Raw genomic sequence first — 12,806 nt, 5'->3', positions numbered from 1 at the left:
AAATCAGACTAAAAATAAATTTGCAAGATTGAGAACCATTACCCAAGCCTTGTTGCTCTTGAGCATTTTGAGAAACCATATTGGGACAAGCATGTATATTGCTCTTGAGTGTTGTTTGCTTAGGCCTGCTGTAAATAGTTAGAGTAGGTTTGTCTTGAATCACTTGTTTCAAGTGAATTAGAGTAGGTGTTGTTTCTATTAGTTAGAGATTTATTTTTGTTGAGCCTAGAGGTTTCATTTGCCTTGAGTCATTTGAGTTAAGATCTTTGGTGGCTTGGTAAACTGTTTTAACTTTGTTTTCTAGAATCAGTTTGTAAGTTTGCTTTGAGTCTTTTGATCCACGTAGTTTGGTTGTTTAGTTGTTTAGTTTGCTTTTAAAAAGTGGATCTCAGCTTTGGGTAGTTTAGTTTGACAAGACCCAACATGTGAGAAAGGTGAGGTATCATATAGCACACTTTGGCGTTCTCCCAATCAATTTGTTTGGCTTATTTCCTAGATGCTTCTTTACAAGGCTCTCACAAATTGAAGATTGTTCCTAATACCCTTATCTTCCAAAAAAAATTGCCCTAAATTTGGATGGGGCCATAGTTGTAGTTGTATTTAGAGTACCCAAGTCTTTCACTTACAACATTTTACTCATACTTAATTGCTCTAAGTTCTTTGGAAGTTCTTGAAGTAAAGTTGGAACTAGTGAACTCCATACACCTACTTTAGCACCACTATCTTTTTCCAAACCCTATACAAGCTTCATTGCTTGTAAGTTAAAGAAAAGATAGAAAATAAAAGAGAGAATTCAAAATAAGAAAAATAAAGCAATTTGGCTTTGGAAGTGTGAATATCTCTACTTGTGCTATTCAATAAATATCACTCAAGGAAGAGCAATGTTCGTGGTTGACCACCAGCAATAAACCTTGTTGAGGCTATGGACCTCTAATTGGCAATGTAGCTATGTCTTGGATGATTTTGGAGTAAGGATATTAAAATAGATACATCCAATGGATCTTAGAAGCTTTCTAGGTTCTTGTCAAGCGGCGAATGAATGCACTTGCGCACAAATGAGTAACTGAGGACGACGGCTCTTAAACCAATTTGTGGTTTCTTTCATTTTGAGTGCTTTCCTAGTTGTTTGATAGGTGAAAATGGAGTTGATCAAAGGTTCTTGGTCCCAATGAGTTTTACGCTTAAAATTGTCTAGAACATTTCTTTAGGTGGGTGCTAGATGGTGTGAGGTTTTCACATTGTCACCCCCTTTGCAAAGGTGGGACCCCTCAGTTTGCTTAAGTAGGAGTTAATGTTTTTAGGTGGTTTTGGTTCATAGCAATTCTCACTTATTCAAGTCTAAGGGCGAATTTAAGCAATTTTGGCTTGCTTAGAAGTCAAATTTGTCTGAGATATGTGCAAAAGTTGGGTCAAGCTAGTCATGGAGATAGAGTTGAAACCAAGTGATTTGTCAGGAAATGAGTTAGAATCACTAGAAAATCTTTGTTTCAACTTCAATTTGACCTTACAAAGCTAGGATTGGTTGTGGGAGGTAATATTGTCAAAGGCATGCTGAATCCTGAAATTTGGCTAAGTCTGGAAAAAAATTTAGAACTCCCAAAAACTAAAATCTTTATTATAACTCCTATGAAGTTGAAACCTATCACAAACATTCTGAAAGTATATATATAAATATAACTTAAATGTTATATTTATATAAATCCCACCGCCCTTTGAGCTGAAAAAATAACTGTGTTGAAATTGCGAGTTAACTTGCATACTCAAAATACTAGCACTAGGTCAAAATTTGACTAGGTACTAGGATAAATTCCTCGCCTAAATTTAATTGCCAACTTAGCAAAATTGCAGTGAGCATTGTCACAAGCCCCCTCAAACTTGAATTGTCAAGAGTAAACAAGCAAAAATGATGAAGTATTTTATAAAGATCTAGGACGAAACAAGGTCAAAATCCTTAGACAAGAGCAGAATCCACCCCCTGCCTAGGATTTTATCCTTACCATAACATGAATTCCACACTATAAAACTCAAGCAATTCTACCTTTTTTTTATGGTGGCATGATAAAAGTTGAATGGATAAAGGTCGAATTTTGAAGTTAGAGAGTGGAATGAAATCTGATGAAGTGAAAATGCTAGAATCCTTAGGCAGGGGAAGAATCTACCCCCTGCCTAGGATTCTATCCTCATGAGTAAGATTTTCACCCCATCAAGTGAGAACCCATCAGCCTTTTTTTCTTATTGAGAACTATGATTAAGATAAAGGAACAAGTATAAAGTCTTAAAGAGTTTGTTGATGAATCGTAGGGGAATGGAGTAAAATTTGGTGAGGTGAAAATATGGGAATCCTCGAGTAGGAGTGGAATTTAACCCCTACAATCTCAACATGATGAGATTCCCACTCCTATTTTGCATGAGGAAATTGCAAGATTTAGCTTGAATAAAACATGATTTAGTGGTAATCTGATCTGAAGAGTGAGAAGATGGGATAATGATGTGTTTGGGATTAAATTAGAGTTGCCAAGAGCAAGACTTAATTCTCAAGTACCCCACATTTCTGGCCTCTTAGAGCATGAACAAAACACTCCAATTCACACAAACCCAAAATGAAGAAAGACGTTGAGAATGATAGAACGTTGGCATGAGGATTGGAATCGAAGTTTGAAGAAAAACAAAGCAATTCCTTGAGTCCACATCCCCCAAGGATAGAATCCTCAAGCATGCCAAATTCCTGTCCTATGAACATAAAATCCTTGCCATAGTTGAATTTCCGCCTTGACTAGTATTACCACAGCATGATGTTGTAAGGAGTAGAAGACTAGGTATGCTGGGAGAAGTGGATGAAAGACATTGGTAAGTGACATGAGAAATGTTAAACATTGGATGAAAGACATTGTTAAGTGAATAGTTAGGAAATGTTAAACATTTTGAGAAATAATTTTCTTTCCTAGTCCAAGTCCGCCCAAGGAGCCGAAAAGAATTAAATTTAAATGAATTTTCATTGGTGATAAAGGTTCAACTCGGTCCACATGGAGATTGTGCCACTTCACCTCTTCCACCACCTATATAAGAGAGGAATTTCCAAATCATTTTCACATCAAGACAATGTGAAATATCTCTGCCTCTAGCAGAGAACTGCCCCTCACTAACAACGATTCCAGCAATCTGCATCTTTGGTTGGCAGTAAAAACATAAGAAGAAAGTAAAATCTTTCAGAAAGCAATAAATCTAGGAAAGATCTTCCCCAAAATTAGAAATGAGGCAGTGGGAGGGGAGAAGAAAAGTGAAATCTGGGTATGCTGTACACTGAAATTTAGTTTTATCTTCCAGATTTTAGCAAGATTCATATGGGCTTCCAAGATCAAAACTATCTTATCCATGAAAATCGAAAATTTGAGAATTTGCAAAGAGATGCGAAGTTTTGATCGCAATTAAAGAGAGTAGAATCTAAACGAAATATCATTTCATGAATGCTTTAATGTCTCTTTCATTTTGCTCATTTCTTATCAATTTGTAAAGTTCCAACTCAGTTTTTTTTTAGTTTTTTCGTTTCCACAATATGGCAATGATTACATGTATAATATGAATACTTGTAAAGATACTTCAGAAATAACGGAACACCTCAATAAGCATTTAAGACCATATATTCTACGCCTCTGAGTTACTATTTCCTAGTGGGTCTGTAATGGCAGTCATTTGGAAATATCATATAATCACATTAGAAGTTTAAACCCATAGAGATAGCTACTGCTGTAAACAAGATGCAGGGCAGAATAGAAATGGAAACCTGATATCGAAGTTAAGGATTGACCTTCTAAGCAACCATTGCTGGGTGATGTACATACAGAAGAATACCTGCTTGCCGTGGAGGATCAGATTGCTGGAGTAGATGCCAGCTCACGTGACAACTGTTGTGGCTCCCAAAAATCCACTGCACACACTTCTACCAATGATCCCCAAATCTGCTACTGACGTTTACTCCTCCTGTGGATGTCGCCCACAGTATGGGAGTGTCCCACACATCAGCCACACACCCTTCTTCCACGCGGGGAATACTTCCAACTTCATTTTCGCTGTGAAAAGGATGTATATCTGGTACCTTGAACATCACGCCCTTGTCTGGACTGTTATGTTTGTTGCTCACACGAATGTTGACCCTTACGGCTATATTGTCAATCGGCTGGGCCAAATACTGAAGACCGATTATGCTAACATCTCATTGCTATCAGAATTTCACAACTGTCACTAATCGTTGATGAACTTACTCCTTGGAAGCGGAATCCCATACAGCAATGACGTCTCGCGATGCAACTCCACTTCTAAAATGAATAAAGACTCCAGTGAGAGGCTAGGGCTATGTCCAACTTCTAAAACTGTCTCAAGGGGTTTCGTCCTCGAGAGCAACCAGTCACATTTAAGCAACCTTGTCGTTTTTTAAATAATATTGTATTTCATGGTGTCAATCCCAAGGAAGCTAGTTGCTTTTATAACCTCAAGATGAGGGGAAGTACAAACAAATAGGCAATGTGGGATAATAGGCACTTTCGTCTTTTAGTCACTTAAGTTACTTTTGTTATAAAATGACTTTAAGTCATAAAGTAACTTTATAAATCCACTTTATAAAATAAAGTGACTTAACTATAGAAAAGCTCCTCAACTTAAATATTTCCCCAACGAAACCAAATTAACTCCTGTGATTGGCTGGCATCCTCAAGATTAAATGTCGTTAGCCTATTCGGATGGAAAGATAGACCAACAAGACACCAATAAGGCCTAGCGCAAAGAAGGGGACATTACACAATTCTACCAAGCTTAATGCTTCTTTCTCCTTTGTTTTGCACGATGAATTGGAGGAGAAGCTAGAAGGTAAGGAGATGTTCAAGACTTCAAATGGAAAGATCAGCTCAAGCTCAAGGACACCAAATGAGAAGGATTCAAATCAAATCATCAAAGGGCAAGTTCAAGGCAATATGAAGATAAAGTTAACAAAGATAAAAGTGATTCAACTTATAGCAATGAGAAAATTTCAAGGAAAGCAATGAAGAAAATTTGAGATGATGAAGCGATTTGGGAAAATATCATCATTGTTGTTGAAGGCTTGGCAATGTTGAGTATGAAGAGATATTTTCCCATCACAAAGCATTGGTCAAGCCTACAAGATAGTTGATGAGGTGGCACCTAGTTGTCTTCCACTAATCAAGTTACACATGTCCAAGCCCATTCAATCATAATATGCCAAGTGTACAATTTTCTCATTGGGTATCAAATGTATTGTAATATTTTCATTGGCCCATAGGGTGGAGCCTTCATGTAATTGGTTGATATTAAGGCAACCCTAATTAGGGTTTGTAGGGATAAATCTTGGCCCTTCACTCTAACTGAATTGGTATAGAAGGCCAAGACCTTCTAATTTGTAACTCACTAGATTAGAGGAGATAAGCTTAGAGAGTTAAAAGTAGAAGTAGACTAGCTAATGGAGAGACTCGTTGAAATTCTTACCATTATGTTGTTAAAGTGATTGATGACTTATTGTCGGTCCTCATGGTGAATTACTTAATGTTGTTGTGTAAGTGTTGAATGGTTTCTTCAATCGCTCACTTGGAGTAGATTTCATTTCATGTTGCTTAGAAGTAGTTTGGTTGGATGAAACAACGTTTGGATGTTTATTTGCTTGACTTGATGTAAACTAGGCCACTAACCTAATGTTGATGGTAGGAGTGCCTTGTGTGATGAGCCAACGATTGAAAGTACTTAACTTCAATTGATATTTAATCTTTAGTTTGCATTCATTGATGGGATTGAGGAGATATTAATTTGAAAATCATTTCAGTATACCTTAGAAGCTTCACTAGGTGGGTGGAGTCACCGACAAGATTGCATCTAGTCAAGTTTATCCATACTTCCTTGCAGTCATAGTTGAGTAGTAGTTGAAGTTAGCAAGTTTCAGTTTAAGTTGAAGTGGACAACCGGAAAACCAAATATATTTTTATGGCACGTTGTGAAGTCAAATCTATAGAACTCAGTGGATATACATTGATTGAACAGCATATTGTCCCCTTAGTGATACGAGAAAATCAAATTATTTCACTGGATGAGTATCCAAAATTGAAGGAACTTTGAAGTCATTTCATGATCTTACTTTGCAAGCTTAGCATGGGAAGTGGCCTTATTCAAGAGAGAGTTGGACATGTAGTGTTTGATCTCGAAACGTCAAGTATTTGATTTTCTATGTTGTAGAGGAACAAAACTCGCATCAACAAGACACAAAAAATATGGGTTAAAATGTTGACATTTTTTTACATATTGTTTTTGCTAAAAAACACCTTGCATTTTCTCTTTCGAAATGTTGTATTTTAATTTTTAATTCAAGACCATTTGTAATTGAGTTTTACGAAAAGAAAAAAAAAATTTGCACAAGACATTTAAATTTTTAAGACATTCTAATTTGCCAAATTTTACAGGAGTTTTTGTCGAGTTTTTCCAAAGTTGAGAATTTTGCGCTTGCCATCTACTCTCTGAGTTTGAGTCTACAAATGATGCTATATTTATCATCCTTCCTTTGACTCACCTCTTCCCTTATTTACAATGCTTATTGCCTATCGGTTGTTTATATACATTATTTTTGGCCATGTTTATTCTAGAATCTTGTAGAACAGATATTCAATTCTTGCCAATTTCTTTCAAAGCTGAAATAATTCTTGCCATATTCCTTGGAAATTATCAAATCAATTCTTACTAAATCCCTAGATTGGCAACTGAATAATTTCTGTCCCTACATTGCTCAGACAGTATTTTCAAAATCACATCAAATTCACCAAAAAATATGCACATAGAAATGTTCACTGTATGGACATCTCTAAACCTAAAAAGGGGGCGCAAAGTAAATTAATAATCAACAAAAAATTCACTAATCTGGATCACAGCTGAGATTTCTCCTATGTACGCCCTATGCACATCCTAAGACAGTGTATTTGGCTCAAATATATCTCAGACGTTTCAAAGTTTAGTGCAAAGCCCTGAGTAAAATGCCTTTGAAAACACAGGGCAAAGCAGGGGGATTTGTTAACAATATTTTTCTTAGAGAAAAAATTAAAAATAACAGCCAAAATATACATTGAAAATCTAAACCATACTGAATAGTATCTTTTATATGACTAACAATATACAAGACACAAACATTAGATTTATTCCTACGTCTCATTCGTCGCTCACACATAACTCATTCTCTTCTCATTGCTCAAGGCTGCTATGTTATGAGTGTTCAAACATTGCCAAGGCATTAGTTATAGGCCACAAAGAGTGTTAAGTGTATAACTTTTCAAGTGAAGTAAATGCCACTAATAATTTGGCATTTGCAACTCTGCGAGTACTCTCTTAGTTGCTAAGTACTCTATATTTTTTTGCTTGGTAAGTTTTCACGAGTTTAAATCTCGTGCTTGTATAGATGAAAAAAGGGTAAAAATGTTGATACGGGCATAACGCTGATTAAACTGTGTTTTTCACGTGTTTTTGTTATAAAACCTTGCATTTTCTCTTCAGTATGCCATTTTTTAGTTTAATACATTTTGTAAATGAATTTTACAAAAGAAATACATTTCTTTATGACATTTTAACGTTTAGTGCATTCTAAGTTGCTGAATTTTTCCTGAGATTTTGTCAAGTTTTTCCACAGATGAAAATTTTGGGTTTGCCAAGTACTCTCTGAGTCTGGGTCTGCAAACTATGATGCCACTAATAGCTGGGAAATTTCCTTCAATGTTTATACTGCATGTGTCTGTCTGTAACATCATATTTATGCATTACAAGTCCTTCCATTTAGCTTCAATTAAACATTAAAAAAATTAACCAATTCAGTCCAGGTTAGTCTATATATATCATGCACATGAATAGGGGATTCGTTTGCAGACTTTTAGCTACATGAATTGATAAATGAAGTTACCTCGCTAGAATGTTTACTGGTGGCTGAAAGATCATTGGCTAATGACAATCCCCATAAAAACTTTGGTAATAATAGGCCAAGAAGAGCCCCTGGCACAAACATAAGCAGTGCCAAGGAGGGGTGAGCATACCTGCATTCCAAAGACATTTAAATTAGAAGTGAAAATATTTGGTTCTGACATTTCAAAAAAAGATCCACACATGCTTCTAGAAAGAAAAAAAGAGCATGAAAAGCTAAGTAGAGAACTTCCATGGCATTCTAACAGCAGCTGACAAAAAAGTAGGCAGTACTCAATTCCAGCATTTCCAAATTAAAATATATAGATAACCATTGAAATTCAAATAGGGACAACTTCCCAAAACATTGCAGTTGCATTTTAGTTTTTTACTATTTCCAATGCAATTAGCTTTGCAGGCAACTTATGCTAACTACAATACTACAATTTATACCATATAGTTTGTAAACATTTGACTAAGGCATACTACATCTGGTTTGAAGAGAAACAAGAACAAGAGAGACCAATATTAATCTTTGTTTAAACTTAATCTCTTTTCACAATATTTGGAGAGTGATTACTATATAGTGATAGATGGGCATGTACCAGACCATGGCTGAATTCGAAACTAACAACCTCAAGAAAGCAAGCACTGCTGGTACTATTACTGCCAAAACAAGGCCTGCAGCATGTAAAGTCATACCTGCAGTTCAATGAATTAGAATACTTGTAGACATCAAAACCTGCTATAATTTTACAAATTGGTTATGAAAGAAATTACTAAGAGATTGGAAACTATTTTAAACATCTTCCTCATACAATGTCCAAAAATCTTAAATGTCTTTTAAAACTAACATCCACAATAATTTATTGTCACCATACTTAATAAATATTAAGAATTAAAGTTCATTGTCTTATTTAATTGTTTACAAATATAACTTGCAGCAATCATTATAAGGGTTTAAACCAATGTTCCAATGCAACCTTAGAATAGTAATACTAAAATAACATATTTTATTAAGTTTATTAAATACTATATTGTTACCATATTAATATTAAACAATAGTAGATTTAATTTATCTTTCAATCATATTAAATATTAATAATACATGTTAAATATTGATAAATAATGAAAAAAGAATTATATAGATACTGATAGCAATATCTAAACAAAACTACTTTTCAAGACCTACAAATATAAATGCATCATAGCTCAGTCCTCGAAAATGGAAATATCTATCCTATAAATAAGGTGCAACTGAGCTATGAGGCACCTAATTCTTTACAATTCCTAAAAGAAATTACTGTGAAAATCATATGGCAATATTTAATTGGTACATGTGCAAACAAACTCTAAGACATGGAGCAATTTAATTTTTACTAGATGCTTGATCAAATGAGGCAAGAAAATTGCGACAAGGATCCTAGATTACAATTCTATGAAGACGATAGGAAGCCTATTGTCACAAATAGGTAGAACAAAATCAAGACCCCTCTTCACGTAGCTGATTCTACTCTTCATTCCAACTGGTACAACACCTAGACTTGCCCAAATTCTACCTTTTGAAGATGATTCAGTAATGGAGGGGTCTATGAAGGCCGTTCATAAGATGAAGAGCAAGACCAATGAAGAGGCTTCTACATTCAACAAACTAGAGGCTTGATGGATAGGAACACTTTCATAGAAGAAAAAAACATTGGATGGTGGAAATTTTGTGGGAAGGACATCACAACTTTCCATGCATTTACTTTCACATATTGATAGTTCCTCTTCTGGAAAGAGAAATTGGTCCACCAATAGCTTCAAACACAAGATGAAGAGAAAAAAAAAAACTTACCTCTAAATTTTAAAAAAACCTAGTTTCTATTGACAATGCCTTGAGACTTTAGTATCGACATACTACTAAGTATCAACAAACTCCAACAACACGTTGGGATGTCAATGCTAATGATTTTAAGCAAAATGAGGAGGAGGTGCAACAATGATATTTAGAGATTACATTAGACAAAGAACAACTTCAGCCAAAGAGTGATATGTTTAGCTCTTTTGATAGTGATAGCCCTAATAGGGCATCATTGTAGTTTGAAGTTTTGAGGCTTTCGAATTTAAGCTTCAAAATTTGAACGATGATGTGCAACAACGATTGGTCGAGACTACATTAGACAAAGCACAACTTCAGCCAAAGAGTGATAGGTTTAGTTCTTTTGTTAATGATAGCCCTAATGAGGCATCATTGCAATTTGATGTTTGAGACATTGAGTTTGAACTTTAAATTTTGAACCATGAAATATTTTTGTTATACAATTGCCATGATTAACTTTACAACTTTAATATTTCCCCCAAAATTTGTTCCCTATCATCCCCCAATTTCCAAAATATTGTCAATGCTTTCGGATTTGATAAACACTTATGATGTCTCATGAAAAAATCCTTCAAGAGTTCTATAAAAGGTTGCGCAAAAACCTAGCTCTTCCTAAGCAGTGATTTCATGATGGAGTCTACACTTGTGCCAAATTTGTGAAGTCTCTATTGAAGAAATATTTGTAAAGGTCAACTTAAATTTCATGAATGAAGAAATTTGGAGGTCTTTTATATTCGTATTTGGTATGAGGCATAGATCGCCTTATCACAAAAATATCGCCAAGAAATTGCTAGAAGTTAGTGTTGTCGAGAAATTTCATAATATCACCAACAATCTGCTAATTTATCACGAAGATATCGGCGATAACTACATGTTTTCTCGCACTCGCAGGGTTGCATAAACTGTAACGGCCAAGCAAAGGGCCAAAACACAATTTCAGAATGCCAACTGAGCTTTGGAGAGGGTAGAAAGGCTTGATAGGAGGAAGGCCATCCTTTGCAGCCTTCTAGATCAACTTAGAGAGGATTTGGAGCAAATTTGGAATGGATTGGAAGAGATCTTTCAAGCAAATTCGGATTCACAAGTAAGTCTTCAAAAACAATTCTCTTTTATTTTAAAATCATTTTGTCTTTGTATTAAATGCATCCAAGTTTATACAAACCATTTCCAATCTGCTATAACTCCTTTTAGAAGGTAATGAATAAGATCTAACACCAAATGTTTTTTAAAAAATTTTAAAAAATTAACAATTTTCTCAAAAGTTTCATAACCTATCATTTTTTTCTTTTTTTTCTTTCAAGTTTCAGCTATATTTAAACTCATCTAAAGTTTCAAACTTAGTTTGTTTCTAAATTACTTTACTGAATTTATAAATTTGTGCCCTCATTTTGTATGTGACATGTGTAGGTTGATTCTGCGACAAAATGGCAAATACAGATATCTCTACAATTGAGTTTGTCAATGCCCTAGTAGATGCATGTGCATGAAGACATGTAGGAACAAGCCCAAAAGGGGCTAGAGACAAGGCATGGAAATATGCTTTTGAAGGACCCAACTATAATACTATGATATGCATAAAATGTGGAAAAGTTATTAGTGGAGGCATCTTGTTTAAAATACCACCTTGGAGGGATCACAAAGCGTAGCACAAAGGTTTGTGACAACACCACGCTTGAAATAAAGACACCGATGAATGACTTGCTATGTGCCCTACAATAGAAAAAGTCGCAAAAGGAAAGGGCAAAATTGGCGAAGAGGGCAGTCATTTCTGAATCACAAGGTATCTCAAGACTCACACTATCTCCTTTTTAAGAATCTTTTATTATTTTACAATCACCATCATTTGTTCGGAGATTTTGTTAAAACAATGATCATTGATTCATTTCATAATAAAATATTGTGAGTTGTGACTAGGTATCCAAGCAAACATTGAGGAAGAAGAAGCACTTGAGGGCATAGTGAACTCATAGCGTGGCCCATCGATCCTCAAATCTAACATTCCCATGGCTTCACTTCCACTGGTACTAGTAGACCACTACCACACACATCTTCCTTAGATGGCTTTTTTGTGCATAGGAACACGACTGGAGCACAACCATCACTGGAGGGCACTATGTGGAACAACAATGTGCATCGGAAAGTTGACATTCACTGTGTTCATTTTTGGGTTTTCACCAACATCTCGTTCTATGTTGCAACTAGTCCCTATTGAATGAAATTTGTTACAAGAATTTATGTGGCAGAAAAAGGTTACAAGGTGCCTACTCCTAAAGATTTGAGTGGGAGGTTAATTCACTTGTTTTATTTTTTGAATGTTTTACAATTTTACAATTTACTTATTTTTGTTCAATATACACTTTTTTTAATCAAAGTTGTGTACTGAATGTTGATTTAATTTCACACATGTAGGTTGCTCAAAGATGATGTTTCTAGGGCAAAAGATGCAGTTGATGATCAAAGATTGCAATGGAAACAATTTGGCTGCACCATACTTTTAGATGGATGGACGGATGGAAGAAACAATACCATCATCAACTTTTTGGTTACTTGCAAGGATCAAGCGGTCTTTTTGAAATCCTAGGATGCCTCGTATAAGATAAAGACAGCTAGAACGTTAGCTCTAATGTTCGAGCAAGTTGTGATTGAGGTGGGGGTTGCTAATGTGGTGCAAATAATAACTGACAATGTAACAGCACATGTGGCAGTAGGTAGGATCCTCCAAGATAAGTATAACACACTTTATCAATCTCCTTGTTTGTAATGTCCCCATCTTTTTAGCATCTTAGTGGAGTTCTTAGCCTTTACATTCTCTGAAGGCTAAATGGAGAAATAAGGAGAAATTGATTAAATTAATTTCTTATAAAGTCATTAAATAAATTAAAATTAAAAGGTGACTTCATATTTAATTAAATTAATTTTCTAGAAGTGCAAGTAATTATTGTATTGGAAAGGGGGAAGCTTCTAAAAAGTACATTTTCTAGAAATACAACTAATTATTGCTTTGGAAAGGGAGAAG

General features: G+C 35.1%; 1 protein-coding gene across 3 annotated transcripts in view; it reads right to left on the bottom strand.

The window, feature by feature from the left end:
• Window positions 1-12,806, bottom strand: part of LOC149567512 (Zn-dependent exopeptidases superfamily protein) — a 153,434-nt gene that overhangs the window by 82,742 nt on the left and 57,886 nt on the right. For all 3 annotated transcript variants that reach the window (XM_089820730.1, XM_089820731.1, XM_089820732.1), the window contains 2 exons: window positions 8,535-8,631; window positions 7,934-8,063 (listed from right to left, as the gene is read on the bottom strand). In XM_089820730.1, coding sequence (XP_089676856.1) covers window positions 7,934-8,063; window positions 8,535-8,631 — 227 coding nt within the window. The remainder of the gene's footprint in view (window positions 1-7,933; window positions 8,064-8,534; window positions 8,632-12,806) is intronic.

This window comes from Cupressus sempervirens, chromosome 3 (assembly GCF_028749045.1).
Source record: "Cupressus sempervirens isolate cs-2001-9-10 chromosome 3, ASM2874904v1, whole genome shotgun sequence".
NCBI lineage: Eukaryota > Viridiplantae > Streptophyta > Pinopsida > Cupressales > Cupressaceae > Cupressus > Cupressus sempervirens.
This window is presented reverse-complemented; position numbering and strand designations above follow the sequence as displayed.